Source organism: Myxocyprinus asiaticus, chromosome 4, assembly GCF_019703515.2.
Source record: "Myxocyprinus asiaticus isolate MX2 ecotype Aquarium Trade chromosome 4, UBuf_Myxa_2, whole genome shotgun sequence".
Taxonomy (NCBI): Eukaryota; Metazoa; Chordata; class Actinopteri; order Cypriniformes; family Catostomidae; genus Myxocyprinus; species Myxocyprinus asiaticus.
In genome coordinates, this window is record NC_059347.1 from 32,377,614 (window position 1) to 32,405,608 (window position 27,995).

The 27,995-nt window shown below is 39.7% G+C and overlaps 2 protein-coding genes across 2 annotated transcripts; one reads left to right on the forward strand and one right to left on the reverse strand.

Moving 5' to 3' along the window:
- Nucleotides 1-1,238: 1,238 nt before the first annotated feature.
- On the reverse strand, nucleotides 1,239-8,212 carry LOC127435153 (platelet-activating factor acetylhydrolase IB subunit alpha2-like). Its single transcript, XM_051688381.1, has 6 exons — nucleotides 7,825-8,212; nucleotides 5,041-5,121; nucleotides 4,807-4,896; nucleotides 4,207-4,323; nucleotides 3,596-3,718; nucleotides 1,239-3,499 (listed from the first exon to the last, which is right to left on the reverse strand). The coding sequence occupies exons 2-6, from the start codon at nucleotides 5,116-5,118 to the stop codon at nucleotides 3,221-3,223; spliced, it is 687 nt and encodes a 228-aa protein (XP_051544341.1). The 5' UTR covers nucleotides 5,119-5,121; nucleotides 7,825-8,212; the 3' UTR covers nucleotides 1,239-3,220.
- Nucleotides 8,213-13,660: 5,448 nt separating this feature from the next.
- LOC127439742 (myelin protein zero-like protein 2) lies at nucleotides 13,661-27,878 on the forward strand. The gene is made up of 5 exons (XM_051695981.1): nucleotides 13,661-13,715; nucleotides 18,645-18,814; nucleotides 19,094-19,304; nucleotides 20,653-20,807; nucleotides 27,669-27,878. Exons 1-5 carry the CDS (start codon nucleotides 13,661-13,663, stop codon nucleotides 27,876-27,878), a joined length of 801 nt encoding a protein of 266 aa, XP_051551941.1.
- Nucleotides 27,879-27,995: the final 117 nt, after the last annotated feature.

Genomic DNA, 27,995 nt, shown 5'->3' on the forward strand with positions numbered 1-27,995 from the left:
TTCGCAAATATGTCCAGAGTTTGTCTTCTCAACATGAAAATAATGTGGAAATACTGACAAACATGGAAGTTTGAACCTTGTCAAGACACTGAAATTTATTAACTATTACAAAATTTAATTACAGAAATAATGTTGACTTCAGTAAGACAGGGTTTCAAATGTATTAATTCTCAACTTTATAGAGATTAATGAAAGTGATGCAAAAAAAAAAAAAAATGCATGTAACTAATATGAATGTATGTGATGTGCATTAAGGGGCTCTCATGTAGCTTAAAGTTTTGTTTCTTTGTCTGGGACCTGAACAGATGCACAAAGAAAAGGATTAAAATGACGGACATCAGTATGCGGAACTACTTTATTCTATACTTAATTATCGTAATTTTGACTTTATTCTAGATATATTACGACTTTAAACTCGTAATTTTGACTGTATTATCAAAATATTATGACTTTATTCTCGAAATCTTAGAATTATTATTTTTTCCCCCACGGCACTAAAAAGCCGTCGTAGTTATTAGTATGACATTAGTACTGATAAAGTTTCGGCAGAAGTAAATTTTCGCAAGTTGGTATGTTTTGTCTCCCTCTAGCGGTTACATGAGTTTACTGCGTTTGTCACTGAAGACCTTCAGTCTGCCTCTACAACAACGCTCATGGTGTACAGTAGCTCCTCCTACAGGAACTCCTTCCATCCTACACTGAGCAGAAGTGTCATGATGAGGTATGAATTATCATGAAGCTTGTTAATTTGGAATAATTTAAGGATTCATTTGAGGGCATTTTCTGCCATAATGGATGAATAGTGTACATATATTGTAAGGTGAAACTTCATCCTGAGTTACAACAAATCAAAATGGTTGTCACCCAAAGTTAGCTACTAATTTTACAGTTCATCACACCATAGACCATTCCTCAAGTGTCCAGTGTTGACATCAGGTGAAAGAAAGTCCACACAAAGGAAGTTAGATCCCTGATGATTTATTTAAATGCTTGGATCTGAAGCATGTGGGCAGTTTTTGCCGTAGTAGTAGTGCACGCTTTGCAGGCCATACAAATAGTTATAGATGGTTGCTCTCTTACACTCAAACACAAAGACCTTCACATACACTAGCACCAGCTATAATAAGCACTTGCACAGAGTACATGGATACTAACAGATACATATATATATATATATATATATATATATATATATATATATATATATATATATATATATATACATACACACACACACACACACACAGGGGGCCAAAAGTTTGGAATAATGTACAGATTTTGCTGTTTTGGAAGGAAATCGGTACTTGAATTCACCAAAGTGGCATTCAACTGATCACAAAGTATAGTCAGGACATTACTGATGAAAACAACAGCACCATCACTATTTAAAAAAAGTAATTTTTGATCAAGTCTAGACAGGCCCCTTATACTTGAGTAATCATGCTAAATAGCTAATTTGGTACTAGAAAATCACTTGTCATTATATCAAACACAGTTGAAAGCTATTTGGTTCATTAAATGAAGCTTAACATTGTCTTTGTGTTTGTTTTTGAGTTGCCACAGTATGCAATAGACTGGCATGTCTTAAGGTCAATATTTGGTCAAAAATGGCAAAAAGAAACAGTTTTCTCTAGAACTCATCAGTCAATTGTTTTGAGGAATGAAGGCTATACAATGCTTGAAATTGCCAAAAAAAAACTGAATATTTCATACAAAGGTGTACACTACATTCTTCAAAGATTAAGGACAACTGGCTCTAACAAGGCCAGAAAGAGATGTGGAAGGCCAGATGTACAACTAAACAAGAGGGTAAGTACATCAGAGTCTCTAGTTTGAGAGATAGATGCCTCACATGTCCTCAGCTGACAGCTTCATTGAATTCTACCCACTCAACACCAGTTTCATTTACAACAGTAAAGAGAAGACTCAGGGGTGCAGGCCTTATGGGAAGAATTGCAAAGAAAAAGCCACTTTTGAAACAGAAAAACAAAAAGAAAAGGTTAGTGTGGGCAAAGAAACAGACATGGACAACAGATAATTGGAAAAGACTGTTATGGATCTTAACCCCATTGAACTTTTGTGGGATCAGCTAGACTGTAAGGTGCGTGAGAAGTGCTCAACAAGACAGCCACATCTATGGCAAGTGCTACAGGAAGTGTGGGGTGAAATGTCACCTGAGTATCTGGACAAACTGACAGCTAGAATGCCAAGGATCTGCTAAGCTGTCATTGCTGCACATTTTGTGATGAGAACTCTTTGAAGTAGTTTAAGAAGTGCTGAACATTTTTTTGTTTTTCAAATTGTAATAGTAATTTTTCATGTTATTTACATCCTGACTATACATTGTGATCAGTTGAATGCCACTTTGGTGAAAAGAAGTACCAATTTCTTTCCATAAGAGCAAAATCTGTACATTATCCCAAACTTTTGGCCACCAGTGAGTGTGTGTGTGTGTGTATCAAGTCTTGCTCACTCTCACACTCAAACATACTTCACATAATACTTTATAGAGCACATGGAGAAATACTGTACACAATAACATGGATGCAGAGCATGTGGGATAAATATTAACACTATGGTTGTGCATTAGATGCTTAATATGAGATTTTCAATCAAACACACACACGGTATGACATGGTTTGCAATCTCCAGTCCACTCTGTATATTATGTTACTATTTTTGTTACTGAGAACAAATGAAATGGCAAGAGAAATATATTGCAGAACAGAGAGTTTCACACGCATCTGCAGTGTATACCAAGAAATAACTAAAGTATAAATGGGAGCAAGTTAAGTTACGGTCATCATAACACCACTGTGAGTGTGACTGACTGAGTGTATGAAGGCACAGAGAAGCTGGCAGAGTGAGTGCTACAATTAATGGTTGTTCAGACAGTGATGGTGAGATTTAGAAGATATTCTGGTCCCACGCAAAGCAACATGTCCTAAGAAACCGATTGTTTTTCTCTCTTTTAGTCACAAATATTTGCCACTTATTCTTCATTCTCCTACTGTTTTTGATTATGCATTTTAGATACATATAAACACTTAATATTGGTCAAGTAAAACTGGCCATACATCCGCTTTTTGTTTTGTCAAATCAAACGGTCACTTTCCAATTTACTTTGTCTTTCTAAATAAAGTATGTCAAGTACATTCTGCATATTCAACACTTCTTAACCCTGCCTCTCCAGTGATTGACCAATGAAGTGCCCCCCATCTTAGACCAGTGAGGCCCGCCTGTCCTGAGGCGTTTCCTCCAGTAGTTGAAGCAGCAGCTCATGGAGAGTTGTCGATATGGTCCTGTATGCACCAGCGGTCAGATGTAGGTAGTCGAACATGTCTTGAGAGGAAATAGTTCCATCTGAGTGGACAAAACCACCTCCTGCATCGAGAAACTGTACTGGGACGAGTCGAGGAATAAATGCACGAAGTAAATTGTTCACCGATGCATTTTTCTCTCTCAAGGGGTTAGGGAACTCTCCCCTTGGCAATAGGCCCTAAATGACAAGAATTAAGACTAATCAGGTAAAATAAATAAATGTAATGTATTGTCACATGTGATGACATGAGACATAGTTATTTACATAACTTACCAAAACAATAATTTTGGAATTAGGGAGGCGAGAGAGAATTAGCTGTACAATGGCCAATATTCCTCCTGCAACCTGTTCTGCCGTGTTCTCATGATTACTGGTCCCTACCCATAAAACCACCACCTGAGAAAAAATGATAATGCTATTATAACTTCTGAACACACATTTCACTCTATTATGTATTCATGAAGTTATACAGTCAAACAACAAACCAAGAAAACAATAATACCTTGCATATGCCAAAACATTCATGGACACAAAAACGTGCACACAAACAAAAACCTAGAATAAAAGATGAGAGGAAACCAGTCTGAGCTGGTTTTAGAGCAGTGCAACTATTACCAACTTCTATAGTTACATATTTTGCTGCAATGTGCTATGTAAATTGTTTTTGTTTCTTGATCGTGGGGTGAAATGTGTGCACAGAGTTCAAAAGTAGTCTAATAAATCGTCTTCTTGCACACATTTGTTAAATTTACTAACCAAATGCACTACTCTAAGTCATTCTGTAAAAACATTCTCTCTTTATCTCTCTCTCAAAAATAAAAATAAATAAAATAAAAAAACATTCTCCTTAGTAACTTCTATCACTCCCAGTCTCTTTTTCTCACCCTGGGTCTGATGTTCTCCAGTTCTCCATTCTGCAGCCTCCACAGCACATTAGAGGTTGTGTCTCCATTAATCCCAAAATTCAGAGCATGAAGAGGTGAAAACAGTTCTTTCCACACCTGAGTACAAACCAAGTATTTACATTTAGATGAAAACCCACATAATGTTGATTTATTAATCTACACAAAACTCATCCAGTACCAAAAGGAAGCAATAGCAATACTCTTTTTGACACCAAAAATGTAGTTAGCTACCAACTATTGCAGCCATATTACAGAGTAGGTCCGAAGTTAAAAGAACAGTTCACCCCAAAATGTAAAATTCTCTCATCATTTACTCTCACCCTTTCTCAGACTCGTATGACTTTCTTTCTTCTGTGGAACACAAACAAAGATATTGCTGTATGATGTGTTTATATCCATACAATGCAAGTCAACGGGGTCCAAAACTTTCCAGCTCCAAAAAAGCCAAAGTCAGCATAAAGGTAATCCATACAACTCGAGTGGTTTAATCTACATCTTCTGAAGCAATACAATCAGTTTTGGGTGAACTATTCCTTTAACAATAAAAGCATAAGTAAGCATTAGCAAAATAACAGTCACCTCGTACTGCTGCATAAGCTGCACCATGGAGTCCCCCACAAACAGAACATCAGGCTCTGCATCTTTGCACTCCTGCACAAATCGGTTATGCTGCAACAATATAGGACATATCCGACCGTGTTACACTAAACACTCAGAGCGAGGTGTTATAGAAGAGGAAAAGCACTAAGATGCTACAAGCACAAGATTATACTGACTTCCATAATGAAGCTACTGTTACATGCACACACAAACCTGTGACATCCAACGTCCATCTCCCTGCACGTCTATCACAGGCGCAGGTTCAGCAGCAGGGTTCTCCTCACCACTCATTCTCTATAACACAATCACATGCAGCCTGCATTACAAAACACAACACTAGTAATGACCATACAAGTATCTCATAAATAATGGAAAACAATAGAATTTGTTGACTAGACTGAACTCAAACAAAAGCATGTTTGAGCAGCCCCTAACTCACCCAACACTTGAAAAACCTGGTTTGTTGGAACTTGTCGAGTTTGGGTCGGGTTGAAGACCTCTATTGCACATGCAGAATAACCAAATAGTGATTTTGGTATTCGAATAGTGGAGCATCGAACGGTTAACTGAATGTCGACTATCCGTGTACATCCCTATTCTGAACCCGGGTCTTCCACGCTGCTGGCGTGGTCCGGTCACACCAAAGGGGAAGGTAAACACGCAGGAGCCAATGCACACAAGTCTGATATGTGCTTGTCCGTGAGTCGGCATAATGTGGCCAAACCTAGGGTACCGTAAATATCGGAACCAACATGCCGACCTCCAGTGTGATCATGTTGCGTGAGTCTTGTTAGTAGGGGATCATCAACATTTGTGAGATTTATTCCATCAAAACAGTTTTGAGGTTAATTGATCTAATTTGTGTCATTGGAAAATATTGATCTTAGATATTTTATTTTGAACATTAAGAGTTCTTGTTATGGGGGATTTGTGGACACAGTAATGTATTCACATTTGTGGAGTAATATACAGTATATACAGCTCTGCAAAAAATTAAGAGACCTCTGCAAAATTATCAGTTGATCTGGATTTACTATTTATAGGTATATGTTTGAGTAAAATCAAAATTTTTGTTTTATTCTATAAGGTACTGACAACATTTCTCCCAAATTGCAAATAATATTTTTATTTATTTATTTATTTATTTAAAGTTAAAAAGTTAAAGTAAGACCATTGGGCTAAGATGCTCCCCTCAGAATCAGTGCCATGTTGTTGCTGGTGTTATTATTATTTAAATTTATTAATTATTTGTTGTTTAATAATTCCATGCCATTCAAACATCTTCACTGTTCAATATAACCTAGGCTAACTGAGTGAAATTCAATCTGAATTCAAAGAATTGCTATTATGACATCCCTTCAATTAAAAATATGGGCATCTATACATGTATATATTCATAAGCCTGTATGGTAGTGTTGTCAAGAATACCGGTTCTTCGGTACCAAGTCGATACTAAAATAAAAAAAAGATGTAACGATAGCAGTCTTTCTACAGTACTGGTAGTGCAGAGCACTGACTCTATCCAGTACCAGTCCAGTGCGCAGTATGACAGAGTTGACCAAAGTGCTTCACAGTAATACAGTTTTAAACATAACAACATTTCAAAATTACCACAAACACCAGTAATCTAAAAATATATAACATAAACATATAAAATAACATTTAATTTGTCCGACTCAAAGGCCAGTGTAAAGAGATAAGATTATCATCACACTGGGCCCTGTTGCTAACTGTTTATCCGCAAAAGTGAAGCTTCCAGCAAAAAAAACCACATGTCATAATAAAAGCACAATTCATAATAAAAGCTAGATGCGTGAAATTTAAGAAAGTGTAACAGAAATATATTACAACTGTATAGTAAAATGTAGTAGTAGTAGTAGTAGTAATTAAGCAATATATTACAAGCAAGACTGATATTAAATAAAAGTTTGCTAAAAAAAAAAAAAAATATGCAATGACATGTTGAAAAGTTCTAATTTCACTTGTTAAAAGTTGTAAGAATTAATTGATTAGACACCATTTTGATGATGAAATTAAATTAAACTTTAAAACATGGAGTTCTAGAAATAAAAATTATTATTCAAATAATTATTAAATTATAAAAACTAAATAAACTGGTGTTCAATAGCACATTATCATATTAGCATATTTTTGCTGTGGTATTGAAATTGGTATCAAGAACCATGAAATTTCAGTGGTATCGGTACGGACTACTGCAATGCTGGTACCATGACAACACTACTGTATAGTATAATTCATAGAATGAGTTTACCTTTCAGCTTAATCTTTTTGACTGGGATTCTGTTATTTGATTTGTCTCTCAATATTCAGTTATTCAAATATGCAACTAAACTGTATAATTGCACCAATAGTGGGGTATGATGGCCCATTTTCATTATTTTAAATTTTGCGCTATGACTACTTAATTAGTTATGTTTCTATTTATTTTCTGTGATAATATTGAGTGAGGCATCATCATCCTGTTCATGCTCAACTTATGTATAAATATGTTACAATTTGTTACATTAATATGTTACATTCAATGGACATTGTTCTTAAAGGGGAGCATCTTCCCTCATCATTCCCCATACATCCAGCCACCATGCATGCAAGCATTGTATTACTGTCAATAGTACCATCATTCACTCCGAGCAAAATACTGATTATGCAAACAGCGCTTCCGCCCGTACCAAGCAGAAATATACAGGGTACATAAATGAAACGCCAGCAACGCAACAAAGAGCGCATGTGTTTTGCTTTTAGCCCTGAGGAGGATGATGGTGATGATGGACCACGGATAAAGCCAACACACAGCAGAGGTTGTGCTGTAAAGATTAACGGTAAACCTGGACTGCTACTGATCCCGGTGACGTATAGCTAGCTAATGGTATACAGAAGATGCAATTAATCAACAGCTGAGACAAAAGCAAAATGACATTCCCGGAGTTAACAGCATCTCATCCGCCTTTACATGCACGCCTCCTCTCCTCCACTAACCTGGCCAGTGATTGTAAATCCCGTCTGCAAGCGGTCAGTAATCAGCTGCTGGTGAGCAGCAGGACAGGACTCCCTCAATCACCGACTGTGATTATCACTGCAGCACCGCAGTCGACTGTCTGTCCGGGGAGGATGCAGAAGAGTGTTTTATTATGCCGCGCGCCCCTTCAGTGAATCTTTGCTTTTACTTCTCTCCCTTCAAAAGCAACAAAACCTTAACTTATTCAACCTACACAGCGATAATATTTGATGGTTTAATTGTGTGGGTATATAACACTTAGTCTTTTTAAAGAAATCACAGTAAATTGTTTAGGTTATGTAAACCGACAGCATCCAACCACCCGCCTCCTCCCCACTTCCCTGCGTAATCGCCCTCGCACTTTCTGGAAGCCTTACTTCCGCCTACAGCCATCATCATCACGCACTTCCCATTCAACTATGTCCCGCCTCATCGTTAGGCTAAACTCTGTGATATGTATTATACTGGAATAACAGTTGTAAATTCAAATGGGTATTCTTAATCTGGGAAGTAGTGCTAAATTAATTTAAGGTCTGTTATGGTTGTGTGGCCGTCAATGTAAAAGTAAGGCATCAAAAGGCAAAAAACAAAAATAAATGAAACTGCAAAATGCTTGTATGTGCCTAAATATAAATATTTTATTAAAGGAATAGTTCACCCAAATATGAAAATTCTCTCTTCATTTACTCACCATGATGCCATCCCAGATGTGTAGGCTGACTTATTTTTTTTCTGCAGAACAGAAATACAGATTTTTAGAGGAATATTTCAGCTCTGTAGGTCCATACAATGCAAGTGAATGGTGCCCAAAACTGTAAAGCTCCAAAAAGCACATTAAGGTAGCATAAAAGTAACCCATATGACTCCATTGGTTTAATCAGTCTTCTGAAGTAATCCAATCGATTTTGGGTGAAAACAGACCAAAATGTATCTCCATTTTTTTTACTGTACATCTTGCCATTGCAGTCTCTCAACACAATCATTATTTCAAGCTCGATTACACTTCCTAGTGCTTGATGCATTTGCAGACAAAGTTGTTTTCAAGGCAAGTCAGTCCACTTGGCAGCCATCTTTGGAACGATCTCGGGCAGACTTAGCAGTCATTTTCTATATAAACAAATGTCATAAAAGTACAGCTCCTATCTACTTCAATGGGGAAAAACAGAAATCTCCAAAACAGTTAGTCAAAATTATGAACAATAACCAAATCTGACATCACTGGTATCATAAATTGCACTTCTCTAGCTCAGATCATGTTAAAATATGCTATTTTCCCAGCTTGTCTGGCTAATGCACATGTGCATTCTTGAGTTGATTGAGCGGCCTTTTCAATATCACAAGGTGATAGACCTTCGGACCCCTGGGCATCTGTTAAGTGTTTTCACTGTAGGGGGCCCCGAACTCATTGCTAAATTGTTATGTCTTTTATTATTATTTTTCTTGTGATTTTAAAATGGACTTTGTATCTTTTATTTTCTTTATCATTACAATGTAAAGCACTTTTATGTTTATAAATTTATACTACAGTCATACCACTGTTTATGAAATATGCTATATAAATAAACTTGCCTTGCCTTGATAGACAGGTGATGTCTGTATCTAAAACTTTATTGGCTCCTTTACCTGCGCAGGACTTCCTTTTCTACATCTGTTGACTGTTCAGTGTTCCAATATCTCCCATTAATCTCTGCTAAATAGTCTCTGGCTCAGAGTGCTTGATGGAGTAAGTGTAATCAAGCTTGAAATCATGAACGCCAAAGAGACTGCTAAAAACTCCCCCGTGAACACCGCTGCCTCTCTCCCGGATGAGCTAAATACTTTTTATGCTCGTTTCGAGGGAAATAACACCGTCCTCGCGGAGAGTGCTCTGGCGGCCGAAGCTACAGAGGTTAGTTCACTCTCCGTCTCTGTAGCGGATGTAACCCGATCCTTCCGACGGTTGAATATCCGTAAAGCTGCGGGTCCAGACGGCATTCCGGGCCGCGTCATCAGAACGTGCGTGAACCAACTGGCTGGGGTTTTTACGGACATTTTCAACCTTTCCCTCTCCTTGTTTGTGGTCCCCACATGCTTCAAAACGTCCACCATTGTGCCTGTACCAAAGCAATCCAAAATCACTTGCTTAAATGAGTCCTGTTGCTCTGACCCCCATCATCAGCAAATGCTTTGAGAGACTAATCAGAGATTACATCTGCTCTGTGCTGCCTCCCTCACTGGACCCATTGCAGTTTGCTTACCACAACAACCGCTCCACTGATGATGCCATTGCATCTAAACTACACACTGCTCTCTCCCACCTGGAAAAAAGGAACACTTATGTGAGAATGTTGTTTGTAGACTACAGCTCAGCATTCAACACCATAGTGCCCTCCAAGCTTGATGAGAAACTCTGGGCTCTGGGCTTAAACACCTTGCTGTGCAGCTGGATCCTGGACTTCCTGTCAAGCAGACATCAGGTGGTTAGAATGGGCAGTAACATCTCCTCATCACTGACTGTGGAGCCGAGGAGGGCGGGGCCGGGTTGGAATGAGACACACCCGGTCCCCAATCAGCCGATTCCTGTCGCAGAGTCCTCGACACTGCCGTCCACCCAGGGGAGCGCCACTGCCGTCCGACGGGGGACGGAGTAGCCCGACTACCCGGACGCGGGGAACGGCCGCCGTCCGCGAGGCGAGTGGGGACGGGACTCCCCGACCGCCTGGAGCGAGGGAGCCGCTGCCGGGGGCGGAGGAGTGCCCTGCCGTCCCCCGGGAACGTGGAGGGGTCGAGAGAAGACCGCCGTCCGCGGGGGGAGGAGGGAAGCGACTCCCCGACCGCCTGGAGTGGTAGGGCCGCTGCCAGGGGCGGAGGAGAGTCCCCACGGGACGCCGGGAATGCGGAGGGGCGTTCTGTCCGCTGGGGGTCGGAGGTCTGACTCCGGTCCACCCGGGGAGGAGCGGCTGCAGTCCGCCTGAGAGGGTGGAGTAGTGATCGAGGACCACGCGACGGCACATCAGAGAACCTGTGAGTTTCTTTTTCTCTCTCTCCTCTCTCTCTCTCTGCCGCTCCGTGTTGGCCTTTCCCTCGCCATTTTGTGTTGTTTTTTCTCCTCCCAGGTCGAGGAAGGCGGGGAGGACCCGCCGGCAGTCGGGGCATAAGGCACACCCCCCCACCCGGAGAGGAAGGGTGGGGGGGGATGTACGTCATGCCGGGGGCTCCCCGGCCTGAGGCAACGCCGGGAGGAGTGTAGAGCTGAGGAGGGCGGGGCCGGGCTGGAATGAGACACACCCGGTCCTCAATCAGCCTGATGGGGCGCGCGAGGGATAAAGGCGGCCGGGGACGACAGTTCGAGAGAGAGAGAGAATTACAGACAGCTGTGCTGTGTTTTTAGTTGTGTGTTTTTGGTTGGGTTTTTGTTTAATAAATTATTATTTAAGTTGTCAAGCCGGTTCTCGCCTCCTCCTTTCCTCTAGACCCCCTTACACTGACCCTCAACACTGGAGCCCCACAGGGCTGTGTTCTCAGCCCAATCCTGTATTCATTGTACACACATGACTGTGTGGCTACACATAGCTCCAATGCCATCAAGTTTGTTGATGATACGACGGTGGTAGGTCTAATCACTGACAATGATGAAACAGCCTACAGAGAGGAGGTGCACACTCTGACACACTGGTGTCAGGAGCACAACCTCTCCCTCAACGTTAGTAAGACAAATGAGCTTGTGGTGGACTTCAGGAGAAGAGATAAAGAACACAGTCCCATCACCATCAATGGAGCACCAGTAGAGAGTGTCAGCAGCTTCAAGTTCCTGGGTTTCCACATCACTGAGGAACTCACATGGTCCGTCCACACTGAGGCCGTTGTGAAAAAGGCTCATCAGCGCCTCTTCTTCCTGAGACGGCTGAGGAAGTTTGGAATTAACTGCCACATCCTCACACGGTTCTACACCAGCACTGTAGAGAGCATCCTGACTGGCTGCATCTCCGCCTGGAATGGCAATAGCACCGCACACAACCGCAAAGCCCTGCAAAGGGTGGTGCGAACTGCCAGACACATCATCGGAGATGAGCTTCCCTCCATCCAGGACATATATACCAGGGGTGTGTGAAAAAAGCTCAGAGGATCATCAGAGACTCCAGCCACCTGAGCCATGGGCTGCTCTCACTGCTACCATCAGGCAGGTGTATCGCAGCATCAGGACCCACACCAGCCGACTCCATGACAGCTTCTTCCCCCAAGCAATCAGACTTTGAACTCCTGATCTCTCACGATCAATATACATCAGCACTGCACTTTATTACTCTTATATCTCATACCGGACTGTCTTAAATTATATTCTCTCTTAACAACACACTGGCAGCTTACTATCAACCGACAACCTGAATGTCAATACAGTACAATACAACCTACTGAACATTTTATATATACTATTTTTTTGTTGTATAATGTGTATTCTATATTGTGTGTATTGTATACTGTACACTGTATGTTATTATTTGTATATTGTGTTATGTGTAATTATGTGTATATTAGATTTTAAATTGTGTTGTGTAAATTTGATGTTTATTGTAAATTGGTATATGTCTCATCACTGTCATGACTGCAATGTTGCTCGGAACTGCACCCAAGAATTTCACAAACTATTGCACTTGTGTATATGGTTGTATGACAATAAAAGTGATTTGATTTGATTTTTGATTTGATAATAACAACATTTCTAGTGAAAAATTTTAATCTCAACCAAAACTAATTGGATCGCTTCAGAAGACGTGGATTAGACCACACCGTATGGATTACTTTTATGCTGCCTTTGTCCTTTTGGAGCTTTAAAGTTTTAGTCACCATTCACTTGCATTGTTTGGACCTACAGAGCGGAGATATTCTTCTAAAATCTTCAATTGTGTTCTGCAGAAGAAAGTCATAACATGGTTTAGAATTTTAAAAAGTACTTAAATATTTATCTTTTCACATCAAAAGTGATCGTGACGCTTTAGAAAACATTAATTTAACAGCTGGTGTCGTATGGATGACGTTTATGCTGACTGTCTGTGATGTTTGGAGCTTCAAATGTCTGATCACCATCCACTTGCATTTTAAGGACCTACTGAGCTAAGATATTTTTCTATTTTCCTTCAAATGTGTTCTGGTGAAGAAAGAAAGTCATACACACCTGAGATATATGAGGGTCAGTAAATAATGTGAGAATTTTCATTTTTGGGTGAACTATCACTTTAAGGGTCCACTTGAACGTGAAGGCTGCAGCTGCAGTTCTTCAATATACCACAAGACGCCGACAGAGTCATACCACTAAATGTCACACCTGACCTGTGATTCTACTTTGCTTCCTTTGACTGCACATTTTAATGGGGGGGCAGAGAGAACTACAAGTAGTAAATTCTTATTATATAATATTATAAATTTTGCATGGTTGATAACTGTATGTAACTCTCACACCATTTGTTTAACGGAAGAACAAGCGAAACGAATGTCCAAATTCCATTAGTAAACAAAGTGACTAATCGTGTCCTTTCATTTAGATGTTGTCACAATGTGAGAAACATGCACTGGATACACACATAAAAAGCAGGTCTAATTTAGTCTACTTCTGGAAATGGGAAAACTGCTTTTCCTGACAGTTTTTTGTCCAAACTCCTCTTCTATTCATCTCACAGAGAAGCAAAGTTTTGTGAGATGGTTCAGTATAGCCACGGTGCTCAAGTGTGCTCAAGTCCGATTGATATTTAGAAATTGAGTGTGAACACAGTAAACGTCTGGATACAGAGCTAAATTTGTTTCATTTGTAGCAGCTCTGTTTGCTCCTCTAGTATTTGTCTTATGCGTCGGGTATGGATTTATCTGTTTTCTGCACTTTGTGTTCTCGTCTTGCTAGGTGAGTTTCCTACTTCCTAGATCCACCTTTTATTTCGTAAACAGTATAAAAATATTCTGTGTAATGCAGCCTATTTTTTTTCTATGTTTGATTTAGCGGGTTGTTTTTTTTTTTTTTTTTTTTTTTTTTTAGGTGTAGGAAACACGTTATTCTGACTTGTAATTTTTTTTGACATTGTGACTTCTGCTGTCACTTTCATTATTGTTCAGTAGTTCAGGTCTTTGGCAAGAAGATTTGTTTTAACCACGACTAGTTTTAGTGTTTTTCTTTGACACAAGATTTGCACTGCTAGATAAGACAAGATTTTAAGAGATTAGACTGATCTCCAAGGGGTAATAATGGCATTAGAGCAGCTTGAATTGGGTGGCAGGTGTAGTAATGAACATTAAAACTAGTAGTTAGAAACAACTGGAACGAAAACAGTATATAAATACTATATATTAGTACAAAAATGACTCTAAAATGAAATGTAATACACAAACTATGCCCCTGTACAAATTTACAAATAGCCCAAACACATGTTTCTACAGTGTGTAGACAGAGAGTGACCTAGTGCAACAGTTTAAAAGGATGGAATAGCAAAAGTCTCAGTTTAAGCAGAGTTAAACACCTCGATGACAGCAGGATCTGTGAAAGCTTTACCTTCCACACTAATGTTTATTAATTAGTTCAGGTAGTCAGTGCAGTTTGTTTCTGGACAAATTTTCAATGCAAGTGAATAAATGATAGGTGCTGATTCATTATTGCCAAACTTGTTTGAAATTGTTTATTTCATACAGCAACAAACATATGACGCACACACTGATCAGCCACAACATTAAAACCACTGACAGGTGAAGTGAATAACATTTATTATCTCGTTACAATGGCACCATCAAGGGGTGGAATATACAGTGCATCCAGAAAGTATTCACAGCACTTCACTTTTTCCACATTTTGTTATGTTACAGCCTTCTTCCAAAATGGATTAAATACATTATTTTCCTCAAAATTCTACAAACAATACCCCATAATGACAACATGAAAGAAGTTTGTTTGAAATCTTTGCAAACTCAAAAAAAAAAGAAAAAAAAAAAATCACATGTACATAAGTATTCACAGCCTTTGCTCAATACTTTGTTGAAAGCACCTTTTGCACCAATTACAGCCTCAAGTCTTTTTGAGTATGATGCTACAAGCTTGGCACACCTATTTTTGGGCAGTTTCTCCCATTCTTCTTTGCAGGACCTCTCAAGCTCCATCAGGTTGGATGGGGAGCATCGGTGCACAGCCATTTTCAGATCTCTCCAGAGATGTTCAATCGGGTTCAAGTCTGGGCTCTGGCTGGGCCACTCAAGGACATTCACAGAGTTGTCCCGTAGCCACTCCTTTGTTATCTTGGCTGTGTGCTTAGGGTCGTTGTCCTGTTGGAAGATGAACCTTCGCCCCAGTCTGAGGTCCAGAGCTCTCTGGAGCAGGTTTTCATCAAGGATGTCTCTGTACATTTCTGCATTCATTTTTCCATCAATCCTGACTAGTCTCCCAGTTCCTGCCGCTGAAAAACATCCCCACTGCATGATGCTGCCACCACCATGCTTCACTGTAGGGATGGTATTGGCCAGGTGACGAGCGGTGCCTGGTTTCCTCCAGGCATGACGCTTGCCATTCAGGCCAAAGAGTTCAATCTTTGTTTCTCATGGTCTGAGAGTCCATCAGGTGCCTTTTGGCAAACTCCAGGCGGGCTGTCATGTGCCTTTTACTGAGGAGTAGCTTCTGTCTGGCCACTCTACCATACAGGCCTGACTGGTGGAGTGCTGCAGAGATGGTTGTTCTTCTGGAAGGTTCTCCTCTCTCCGCAGAGAAATGCTGGAGCTCTGTCAGAGTGACCATCGGGTTCTTGGTCACCTCCCTGACTAAGGCCCGTCTCCTCCGATTGCTCAGTTTGGCCAGGCGGCCAGCTCTAGGAAGAGTCCTGGTGGTTCCAAACTTCTTCCATTTAAGGATGATGGAGGCCACTGTGCTCATTGGGACCTTCAATGCTGCAGAAATTTTTCTGTACCCTTCCCCAGATCTGTGCCATGATACAATCCTGTCTCGGAGGTCTACAGACAATTCCTTGGACTTCATGGCTTGTTTTGTGCTCTGACATGCACTGTTAACTGTGGGACCTTATATAGACAGGTGTGTGCCTTTCCAAATCATGTCCAATCAACTGAATTTACCACAGGTGGACTCCAATAAATTTGTAGAAACATCTCAAGGATGATCAGTGGAAACAGGATGCACCTGAACTCAATTTTGAGCGTCATGGCAAAGGATGTGAATACTTATGTACATGTGATTTTTTTTTCGTTTTTTATTTTTAATAAATTTGCAAAGATTTCAAACAGACTTCTTTCATGTTGTCATTATGGGGTATTGTTTGTAGAATTTTGAGGAAAATAATGAATTTAATCCATTATGGAATAAGGCTGTAACATAAAATGTGGAAAAAGTGAAGCGCTGTGAATACTTTCCGGATGCACTGTATGTACATGTGATTTTTTTCATTTTTTATTTTTTATTAATTTGCAAAGATTTCAAACAAACTTCTTTCACATTGTCATTATGGGATATTGTTTGTAGAATTTTGAGGAAAATAATGAATTTAATCCATTTTGGAATAAGGCTGTAACATAACAAAATGTGGAAAAAGTGAAGCGCTGTGAATACTTTCCGGATGCACTGTATTTGGCAGCAAGTGAACAGTCATTTCTTGAATTTCATGTGCTGGAAGCAGGAAAAATGGGCAAGCGTAAGGATCTGAATGACTTTAACAAGGGCCAAATTGTGATGGCTAGATGACTGGGTCAGAGCATCTCCAAAACGGCTGGTCTTGTGGGGTGTTCCCGGTATGCAGTGGTTAGTGCCTACCAAAAGTGGTCCAAGTGGACAACCGGTGAACTGGTAACAGGGTCATGGGCACCCGAGGCTCATTGATGTGTGTTGGGAGAGAAGGCTAGCCCGTCTGGTCTGATCCCACAGAAGAGCTACTGTAGCACAAATTGCTGAAAAACTTAATGCTGGCTATGATCGAAAGGTGTCAGAACATATAGTGCATCGCAGCTTGCTGCGAATGGGGCTGTGTAGCCGCAGACTAGTCAGAGTGCCCATGCTGACCCCTGTCCACTGCCGAAAGCGCCTACAGTGGGCACGTGAGTGTCAGAACTGGACCATGGAGCTATGGAAGAAGGTGGCCTGGTCTGATGATTCAAGTTTTCTTTTAGATCATATGGACGGCCGGGTGCGTGTGCGTTGTTTACCTGGGGAAGAGATGGCAGCAGGATGCACTATGGGAAGAAGGCAGTCCGGCGGAGGCAGTGTGATGCTCTGGGCAATGTTCTGCTGGGAAACCTTGGGTCCTGGCATTCATGTGGATGTTACTTTGACACGTACCACCTACCTAAAGATTGTTGCAGACCACGTACACCCCTTCATGGCAACGGTATTCCCTGATGATAGTGGCCTCTTTCAGCAGGATAATGCACCCTGCCACACTGCAAAAATTGTTCAGGAATGGTTTGAGGAACATGACAAATAGTTCAAGGTGTTGACTTGTCCTCCAAATTCGGCAGCTCTCAATCTGATTGAGCATCTATGGGATGTGCTGGACCAACAAGTCCAATTCATGGAGGCCCCACCTTGCAACATACAGGACTTAAAGGATCTGCTGCTAACGTCTTGGTGGCAGATACCACAAGACACTTTCAGAGGTCTTGTGGAGTCTATGCCTCGATGGGTCAGAGCTGTTTTGGCAGCACGAGGGGGGCCTACACAATATTAGGCAGGTGGTTTTAATGTTGTGGCTGATCAGTGTATAGGGCTTGTATTCATGCAATAAATCAGGTAATTAATGAATGTGTATTAGGCCTATGTGCATTGCAGTACCTGTTTGAAAATGGGGTTCACTGTGAGTCAGTGTATCAGCATAAATGTTTATTTAAATTTAGGCGAAGGCTTAGTTAGTGTGTGAGAGAGAAATGGGTCACTCTTGAATCTTGGTTTATATTTAACAATTTGTTTCCATTTGCAGCTTTCATCTATTTACTGACAGATCAAATGTCTGTTGAGTGCTGATAGTTCAGTTCTAGTATCATTTCTAGCCTTTCGTTTGTTGAATAAGATTACAGTAACAGGGCTTTGACAGCTCTTATTTTTAATAAGCAGTTTTAATTTTTCTACACTAATTAGTGGAGCTCTTTGAATTGTGAGTCTTTTGTTGTGTTTGTCCTGGGTGACTTATTTGTCCAACACACTTGTTACTTGTCACGCTAACACTTGAGACTGAAAATGTCTGATCTTGGAATAGCTCATGACAAGAGGTAACATTTAAATAGATTAGTATTAATTAGTATTCTTCTTAGAGGTACTTAAAAAGGGTATGTGAAATGAAGTTGGTGCCAGGTCAAACAGTTTTTATAGAAGAAGAGAAAGGAGGCTGATTATTGGCAGTCACAGGATTTACCTTCTACTACGGGAATCTCTGTTAGCTACTGTAGCATTCACATGACAAATAATGCAAATCAGTGCAGTCTGCCTTTTGAGGACAGAACAGTATTTCTTTTCCCAAAAAAAAAAAAAAAAGAAAAAAAAAGAAATATATATATATATATATATATATATATATATATATATATATATATATATATTATGAAAATGAAAATTGTTAATGCATTCATAAAGTTTGGGATGGCACTATAGTTTTCTCTTTTCTCTATGTTTGGAAGAAGGCCACACAGGGTTGACTTTTTAGTGCCAAGTTTAGACTTGAGAGAATGTAAATATCACCCAACTCCACATTCCATAGACTTCACTCACACGCTGATAGTCTGGCAGTGAAACTGGTGAATGTGTTGAAATCAGCTGTTTGTTTATGCTCCTCTTTGTAACATCAGAATTTATGGTTACCAGGTGTATATCAGGTGGAGGGAATGGAGGTGCTTGTATCAAAAGAGATTGAGGCAGTCAACGGAACAGAAGTACAGCTCAAATGTACATTTAAATCCACCCATCCACTGTCTGAAGACAGAATCTCTATATCCTGGAGTTTTCGGCCCCTCGGAAAGGCAACAGAAGAGTCGGTGAGAAAGTGTGGGAATGGGTATAAATTGCATGAGTTAATGTAACTGAGTTAAGGATTTTGTTATTTTTAGGTGAAATTATGCTTTCAGAATTGCCTTTAATAACAAACAAGTGCTCTTCAACAATCTGCTATCCACTTTCCCCTCTCCCTCATATCTGTCTCTCATTCATCTCTTTCACATCTTTACCTCATACGTGTCAATTTCAACCTTATTTAAATGGCCAATACTACGTCCTACTGCACTACACTTTTCATCCTTTATCTGTCTTCGTCACAGTTTTTTCACTACCAGGGAATAGCATATCCCCCATCAAGTGGCCTGGTTAAGGGTCATGCAGTATGGTCTGGTGATGTAATGAACGGTGACGCCTCCATCACACTACAGGATGTGCAGTTCAGCTTAAACGGAACCTACAGCTGCCAAGTACGAAATCCACCCGACATACAGGGCTATGTTGGCAAAATCAAACTCAGAGTCGTCCAAAAAGGTGATACCAAATGCTAATTTAAATTAGTGTGAAGCTGATGATACTTTTCAACAATACCTTTCATTAAAGGTATTGTTTACTCAAAAACGAAATATTCTGTCATCATTTACTCATGTCATTCCAAACCCATATGACTCCTTTCTTCTTTATGGAAGATCAAAAGAAGATACGCTGAAAATCGCAGAATGTCCAAAGTGCTCTTTTCCATGATTGGGATTAGAACTGCTTCAGAAATGACTGGAAAGCACTGTAAAAAAGCACCTTAAAAGTAGTACATGTGACTGATGGTCTATATTCTTAAGTCTTCTGAAGCCATACGATAGCTGTGTGAGAAAAAGACTGAAATTTAAGTCGTCATCCGCTGAAAACCTTCCACTCTTCCACTCTTCCACTATAGTTTCCAAATATCATTTGCGCCCTCGAATTTAAATGTGTATAGGTCATAATGTGTATTCACATTACAGCAACTCCGCGAGCACTCTCAAAGCTCCCTGCATGCATAATAAGCAACCACACAGAGAGAAGCTGCCTGTCATTCAGTAAAAGTGCACTTGAGTACTGAAATAAGGAACTAAAAAGTGATATTTAAGATTCTCATTATTTGTGTAGTTTCTCTCTCTGCTCTCTTTTCCTTTTAGCCTGTTAACTATTATGCCGACATAATGAGCATCCCTAGCATAGAGTAAAAGATTGATCTTGTGATTTTAAGAATCTAAATCCGGATCATTCAAATGAAGATCACAGTTAATCGGAAAATGTTTTTTTATTAACCCAGCCCTAGTTATTTTCAGATTATTCTATTATTCAGATTATAGATTTTCAGACTTTCTAAAATGTACAAAGCTAATCGTATGGCTTCAAAAGACTTGAAATACATTGTGCATTAATCGGATGAATTGCTTTTATGGAACTTTAAGGGTGTATTTTTAAGACTGACTCTGCTGTGTTTGATCATTAGTTTCTCATTGATTTTTATGATTGTGGATATTTGTGTTTTCTGAGCACACAGTTGAGGTGAAGGTTTTATAAGCAGAATGTTGTGTTCTTTCTTTAGCCCTGTTGATTGGATATATTTGTCCTTCAACTGCTGATATTAGTGTATGAAACTGCCAGGCTTGTCAGAGCACTCACACAGAGTGTAACAATATAGTCAACAAGAAAACAGTGTGAACAGTGAGTAAGATTTAGTTTACTGGCCATTCTTGATATATATAATATTATTATTATTATTATTATTATTATTATTATTATTTATTTTTAAGGAAAATTTAGTTCTTGGTTTATTTTTGGCTCATTCACTCTTTATCCTTTAATGAACAGACTTTCTCTCTCTCTATTCCACTTCCAGTGTCGTTCTCTGAAATTGGAATTCTGACTATAGCTGTGGGTGGATCTATCGGCGTCATTTTCCTCATCCTCCTCATCTACATCATTGTGCGGTCATACCGAAGATGGGACACTGACATGGACACTGAGATGCAAGAAGACAGATTTAAGGATCGGGTGTTGTTAGAGAGGACACCTGACTCTGGGTTTAAGTGAGTGTGTATTAGTGCTGTGTTGTCTGTGGACTAACCTGTCTTTTAATTCCTAACTCTTCTAACTAGTGATACACATAAACTGTATTAAATTCTACCACATAATTATCTGATTATACTTTATAAAATAACAGAAGTCATAAATATTGAGACACCAAGATTGTCAGCTTAGACTTTCTTTGGATTATTTTTAAAAGAGATAAGTTACATTACTGTTTAAACATGATTTTTATTACATTTGAGTTTTATTAGATTTTTACATGTGATTTTAAAGTTTTTTTAAGTGTTATTTTTTACTTTATGTATTGAAACTTTTGGTGATTGTGGTTATCCTTTTTTTTAATTTTTTTTTATGTACTACATTTGAGAAAAAAATCTTTGTTTTCTTAAAGACATCAAATGCCAGTTCCAACACAGGGTTGTGATGTGTTTAATATAAACCCTTAAGAACATGTGGCCGACTCATGGCAGGTAGACTTAGCATTTTTTTACTATACAGTACATTCCATGTTTGTCCATCTACAGAAATATGTACGTTCACACATGTACAGAATTTGCAAATAGCCTACAGATGTGGTTTGTTCATGTGTATCTCTGCATCTATGTCTGGGTGTGTTTCTGTGTAAGTATGTGTGGTTCATGAACCAGTGTGATAAAGGAGGCTATTTGATTAAATGGGTCACCGAGGGTTCTGGAAATGTACTTTTAGCTTGGATGGAGTGGATCAGATAATAACCATAAACATGATTTAACAAATACAAAAATTGCCGATCTCAGTGCATAAACCTCACATCTTAAAAGGGTCATGGGATTCTTTGTTCAGTCATAATGCTACTGCTCAAGATTGTTTTGCTGTTAAGCAAATGCTTGTTAAAATCTACATACTGTGATTTGTGCTGATGATGGTTCTATTGATTACCTTTTGCAAACTGCAGTCTCCCAAATTTGTAAATTGAACCCTAGTTTAAAAATCATTATCAAATAATATCCTTTTTTTGTGACTGTTTTGGTCTCAAAATGTTTTATTTCAGTTTTTTATATATATAACTCTTATGTCAAATTTTCCAAAATGATTTGAGAGATTTTTGTTGACTAAATATTTTATCAGACTTTTATAAAAAGTAAACTTGACATTTTTTAAAACCTAGTGTGTGGATTTTGGCTTATGTGCTCTTTTAAATAAGACAGTACAGTTTAGCAAAGCTAAACTCAGCAAAAAAAAGAAACGTCCCTTTTTCAGGACACTGTATTTTAAAGATAATTTTATAAAAATCCAAATAACTTTACAGATCTTTATTGTAAAGGGTTTAAACAATGTTTTCCATGCTTGTTCAATGAACCATAAACAATTAATGAACATGCACCTGTGGAACGGTTGTTAAGACACTAACAGCTTACAGACGGTAGGCAATTAAGGTCACAGTTATAAAAACTTAGGACACTATAGAGACCTTTCTACTGACTCTGAAAAACACCAAAAGAAAGATGCCCACATGCCAATAAATTGCAATGTCCGTACTGTGAGACGCCTAAGACAGCGCTACAGGGAGACAGGAAGGACAGCCTTGCAGTGGCAGACCACGTGTAACAACACCTGCACCGGATCGGTACATCCAAATATCACACCTGCGGGACAGGTACAGCATGGCAACAACAACTACCTGAGTTACACCAGGAATGCACAATCCCTCCATCGGTGCTCAGACTGTCTGCAATAGGTTGAAAGAGGCTGGACTGAGGGCTTGTAGGCCTGTTGTAAGGCAGGTCCTTACCAGACATCACCAGCAACAACGTCGCCTATGGGTACAAACCCACCTTCACTGGACCAGACAGGACTGGCAAAAAATGCTCTTCACTGACGAGTCGCGGTTTTGTCTCACCAGGGGTGATGGTCGGACTCATGTTTATTATCGAAGGAATGAGTGTTACACCGAGATCTGTACTCTGGTGCGGGATCTATTTGGAGGTGAAGGGTCCGTCATGGTCTGGGGCGGTGTGTCACAGCATCATCGGACTGAGCTTGTTGTCATTCCAGGCAATCTCAATGCTGTGCATTACAGGGAAGACATCCTCTTCCCTCATGTGGTACCCTTCCTGCAGGCTCATCCTGACATGACCCTCCAGCATGACAATGCCACCAGCCATACTGCTCGTTCTGTGCGTGATTTCCTGCAAGACAGGAATGTCAGTGTTCTGCCATGGCCAGTGAAGAGCCCGGATCTCCATCCCATTGAGCACGTCTGGGACCTGTTGGATCGGAGGGTGAGGACTAGGGCCATTCCCCCCAGAAATGTCCGGGAACTTGCAAGTGCCTTGGTGGAAGAGTGGGGTAACATCTCACAGCATGAACTGGCAAATCTGGTGCAGTCCATGAGGAGGAGATGCACTGCAGTACTTAATGCAGCTGGTGGCCACACCAGATACTGACTGTTACTTTTGATTTTGACCCACCCTTTTTTCAGGGACACATTATTCCATTTCTGTTAGTCACATGTCTGTGAAACTTGTTCAGTTTATGTCTTAGTTGTTGAATCTTTTTGTTCATACAAATATTTACACATTAAGTTTGCTGAAAATAAATGCAGTTGAAAGTGAGAGGATGTTTCTTTTTTTTTTGCTGAGTTTAGTATCAAAAGCTATGAAAAATACATATCTGTCTCCACAATTTTTTAGGTTTTCACACATAACCCTCTCATCTGGTTGTGTCCCAGCTAATGTTGGACTTTGTTTTGTGACGATAAAGTGCTAAATCAGCTTTTGCTATCTATGTTCTGGGTGTGTCTGCATTTAATTGCCAGATTATACAGTTTTTATTACTACCATATTTTTTTAATAGCAGAGTGGTTTATCAGAGCTGGGCTTGGTACATAAGCAAGCAAACTCTGTAAGAAACAAAGCCTCAAACTAACTGATTTTGTAGTGCATCTTTGACTGCAATGCAGTATTGGAAACTCTAAATTAATTTTTAAAACTAGGCTGTATTTGTCACAGTCTGTCTCCCTCATTTTCTTCAAGGACTCTTATTTTGAAGTTTTCCCCTGGACTTAATTTCCCATAGTGCACTGCCCTCATCACTTCCCTCTGTTTCTTATTATCCCCACATGAATTCTATTCCCTCATTAGTTTCTTTTGTATAAATATCCTCTAATTTTAACCACTTCTTTGTCAGTCCTTGAAGTGCTACTTTGTGTTTAAGAAGAGTTATGTTTAATAGTTTGTTTCCACTCCAGCGATTATTATTAAAGTATTTAAAGAGTCTATTCATTTTTGGGTGAACTATCCCTTTAAAGTGATTGCTCAGTCATAATTTAATATTATGTCATCATTTCCCTACCCTCATGTTGTTCCAACCCCGTGTGACCCTTTGTATTATGTGGAACACAAAATATGTTAGACAGACTGTTAGGGACTGACAGCCTCGGTCACCATTCACTTTCAAAATATAGAGGGAAAAAAACATTCACTGAAAATAAATAGTGACTCAGGCAAACATTCTGTCTAATATCTCATTGTGTTGCATGGAAGAAAGAAAGTCATACGGGTTTGGAACAACATGATGGTGAATGATGACAGAATTTATATTAATATTAATAATAATTCTGTAATACATGTTAAATGTGTATTATGTAATGGAATATAGAGGAGTTAATGTCCATTATGTCATTTGTGAAAGTAATGAGTTACTGCATGAGTACTCTTTTAATTGGATACTTTCTTACTCTTACTCAAGTAATTATTTATGTTAGTACTTCTACATGTTTTTTTTTTTTTGTTTGTTTTTTTTTTTTTTTTAAGTAATTGTACTTTTACTTGAGTACAGTTTTTGGCTACTCAACCCACCTCTGCTCAGCTTGTCCCGAGTGACAAGAGATGGTTAGATCGCTCGGTCTCATAGATCCATAGTTATTTGTTTAACTTACTATCAATTTCAACCTCACTTAGACCGTCACCATGGTCTTTACCCTGGATTACTAATATCATCAGAGTCACAAGGGATGGAAACCTCACAACCCTGTTTAGTAGCGGCCGAACAGTGGACCCAAAATAATTAGAATTTGCCACATTAACCCCGTAAAATTTAGTAAAAGTACAGAGTGTGCTCCAAGTCACAGCTGATCAGATATCTGAAAGTGCCACCCCTTTAAGTGCTGCCCAAGATGTAGCCATACTCCTGGTTGAATGAGCAGCCAGGTTACCAGGGACTGGTATATTCTGACTAGTATACGCATGAGCAATCATGTCCACTATCCATGAGACAAATGCTGTTTAGATACTGGCTGACTAGGGCTATCACAATTATGCAATTTGGCTGACGATTAATTGTCAAAGAAATAATTGCAATTATGACGATTAATTGTCTGTTTTAGGGCTGTGATGATTCTCATTAAGGGCTTTCACGATTGTCATATAAATTGTAATATTTGTTAAGGTGTGCTTTTTTTCCTGCATGTGTGCTTCATACACTTACGAGGTAGTTTTTACATATTTAACTTCAAATACTGTATATAAATAAAATAATAAAATAGAAATAAACTATGATTTCCTTTTAAGGCTTTAAACTTATGGATGACATAAAAATTATGTTTTAAATATCAAAATATTCCTAAATATTTTTGGTCAACTTTAATTTTGGTCAATTTTACATTTACACTTGTTTTTTGAACTCATATATTTTATAATTTTTTTAAATAAAATATAATTTTTATATATATTTTATTATATTATGCAACAGTAAAACATTTATTTCCTAATTTATTCACTTTCACACATTATTTTAATGTTCTGATTAAACCCTCGAGCCCTTATTTTTCATGAAAAAAACCTTTGAGATTTTGTTTCATCGTTTTATCACTCCACAGAAACAGAGTAAGCGTGTCTGCTCCTCTGTGTCACTGCGTTTCATTAACACTGCGTATGAACCAGAAACTTCTGCCATTACACAATATTTTAAAGTGAAACTGGAGCACTTTGCATTCACTATCAAAATGTATATTTGTTTGTTTATATTTTCATGGGAGTTTAGCGCAAGCCTTTGCTGACGGCGCGTGCATCAGAGCTCTTCAGGACAGGAGCTGGTTGACCTCCTTGGTGCGATTCAGTAACGCTCGGACTCGGAGTTCAACTGAATGACACACAAACGTGCCATTCATGGCATTTATACAATATATTTGCTGAAAATTCCCTTATTTTGGGCATTAAAATATGATTGGAATTTGAATGCCCTATAATTGCGGTCGTCTCAAATAACCGCGGTTAGATCAAATAACCGCGATCAGACGATTATTTAATGACCAAGACTCTTTTTACCAAATAACTGTGTGTGTGAAAGTAGCAAAGACTGAGTGCACACCACGTAAGCACGTTGTGCCCTGACGGGGCACAAAGTGGAAATATCCAGTCCTGTACCCAAATAAAGCGGGTCAGGCAGAAAAGCCTCCAGTTCAATAACCTGATTATCTGTACCTGGTTTCATCACTTTTGGTAAAAAGGCTGGATTGTGACATATAGAGACCCCAGCAATCTCTGCTTTCCACAAGACAGATCTTCACTGACAGATAAAGAGTGTAACTCACCCTCTCTCTTGGCTGAGGGAATGGCAATCAGAAAAGCCATTTTCAATGATAGCAACTTGAGTACAGTATTATCCAGAGGTTCAAATGGACCTTTGGCTAGAGATTGCAACACCACTGTGAGATCCCAAGATGGTGATCTTAATACTCTCACAGTGCAAAGAAACTGAGACACCAAAAGGTTACTTTCTTACCTTCATACCATTCACCAAATAATGAAAGTGGGAAATGGCTGCAATACAATCCTTAATTGTATAAACCTTCCACCCTGAGTCCAGGAGTGACTGAAGGAAGCAGAGAACAGAGCTGATGTCGCATCTGGCAGGATCCAACTGTTGACCTAGGCACCATGCCAGAAAGGCTCACCACTTGTTAGAATAACAATCCCATGCAGAGGATGCCTTTGAGTTACCTAAACATCTGAGTGAAGGACTGAGAAGAGGTCAGACCCAAAGTTGTAGCATGGCCGGATTCAGGTGCCAGATTTGACCCTCTATTTGGGAAAGAAGGTTTGCTCTTACTGGTAAATGCCATGGGTGACCCTGAACCAGACGTAGAAGAGAAGGGAACCAATGTCTTGTCATCCATCTGGGAGCAATCAAAAGCATCTGTAACAACCCAGTGCTACCCTTCTGAGAACAAGTGGGATTAATGGTAGTGGAGGAAAAGCGTAAAATAACCCTTCTGGCTACTCTTGTGACATCTTGCATCTAACCCCAGGGGCCTCCCTGACCATTCAGAGAAAACCACATTCTGTAATGGGTTGTCTCAGCTGGCGCAATCAGATCGGTCTTGTCTCTCCCAAACTATGTCCTTATGAGGCACACAACTTTTGAGTGTAGACGCCATTCCCCTGGAATTGACCCAGTCAGGGATAGGAGATCTGCTGTCTGATTCATCACGCCAGGTATATATGCAGCCCTGAGTGAGGCAAGTCTCGGAAGGGCCCAGAAAAGGACTTCCCTTGTCACCTGAAGACAGCACAACGACTTGGTACCATCTTGGTGATTGATATGGTACACCGTGGAAATGTTGTCTGTCCTCACCAGAATATGTTTGTTCTGAATGAGAGGGAGAAAAGCTTTCAATGATAGATGAACAGCCTTTAGCTCTAACATATTGATGTGTTCTGAGGTCCAAGGTGATTCCCTTAATCCTCTGACCATCCTGCCTTCCCATACTGCACCCCACCCTTTCAGGGATAAATCTGTTGTCACCACTGTACACCTCTCTGAGATGTGTATGTCTTTCTCCAGGGAAACAGAGCGTCACCAAAACTAGATCTTGTACCCTCTCTTGATGGTTTGGAGTACCCAAATATCTGGAACATTTATTTCACAGCTGTACAGGCATATCTGGGAACAAGCAATGGTGACCTCCCAGAGACTGCTATGCGGGGTCTTCCCAGGGTCCAGAACCCCTGGGAGTACGTTTTTGCAGTGGAGCCCCCCCTAACTGAAGAATGAGATTGGCCACCTTGTGACTGTCTGGCACCTCTATTACTCTCCTGTGCTGCGCTTGTTCGGTTGTATCCAATACGGACTGGGAATCTGGGTGAAAAACCTGTCCCGGCACCACTGGCA

Excerpts from the sequence above, each read along its gene's own strand:
- LOC127435153 (XM_051688381.1), bottom strand. The coding sequence starts at position 5,118 with ATGAGTGGTGAGGAGAACCCTGCTGCTGAACCTGCGCCTGTGATAGAC. Across the intron at positions 4,897-5,040 it reads ATGGACGTTGGATGTCACAG|CATAACCGATTTGTGCAGGA; the intron begins GTTTGTGTGTGC and ends ATATTGTTGCAG. Across the intron at positions 3,719-4,206 it reads TGGAGAACATCAGACCCAGG|GTGGTGGTTTTATGGGTAGG; the intron begins GTGAGAAAAAGA and ends ATTTTTTCTCAG.
- LOC127439742 (XM_051695981.1), top strand. The coding sequence starts at position 13,661 with ATGCGTCGGGTATGGATTTATCTGTTTTCTGCACTTTGTGTTCTCGTC. Across the intron at positions 13,716-18,644 it reads TTGTGTTCTCGTCTTGCTAG|GTGTATATCAGGTGGAGGGA; the intron begins GTGAGTTTCCTA and ends TATGGTTACCAG. Across the intron at positions 20,808-27,668 it reads AAGACAGATTTAAGGATCGG|GGAAACAGAGCGTCACCAAA; the intron begins GTGTTGTTAGAG and ends GTCTTTCTCCAG.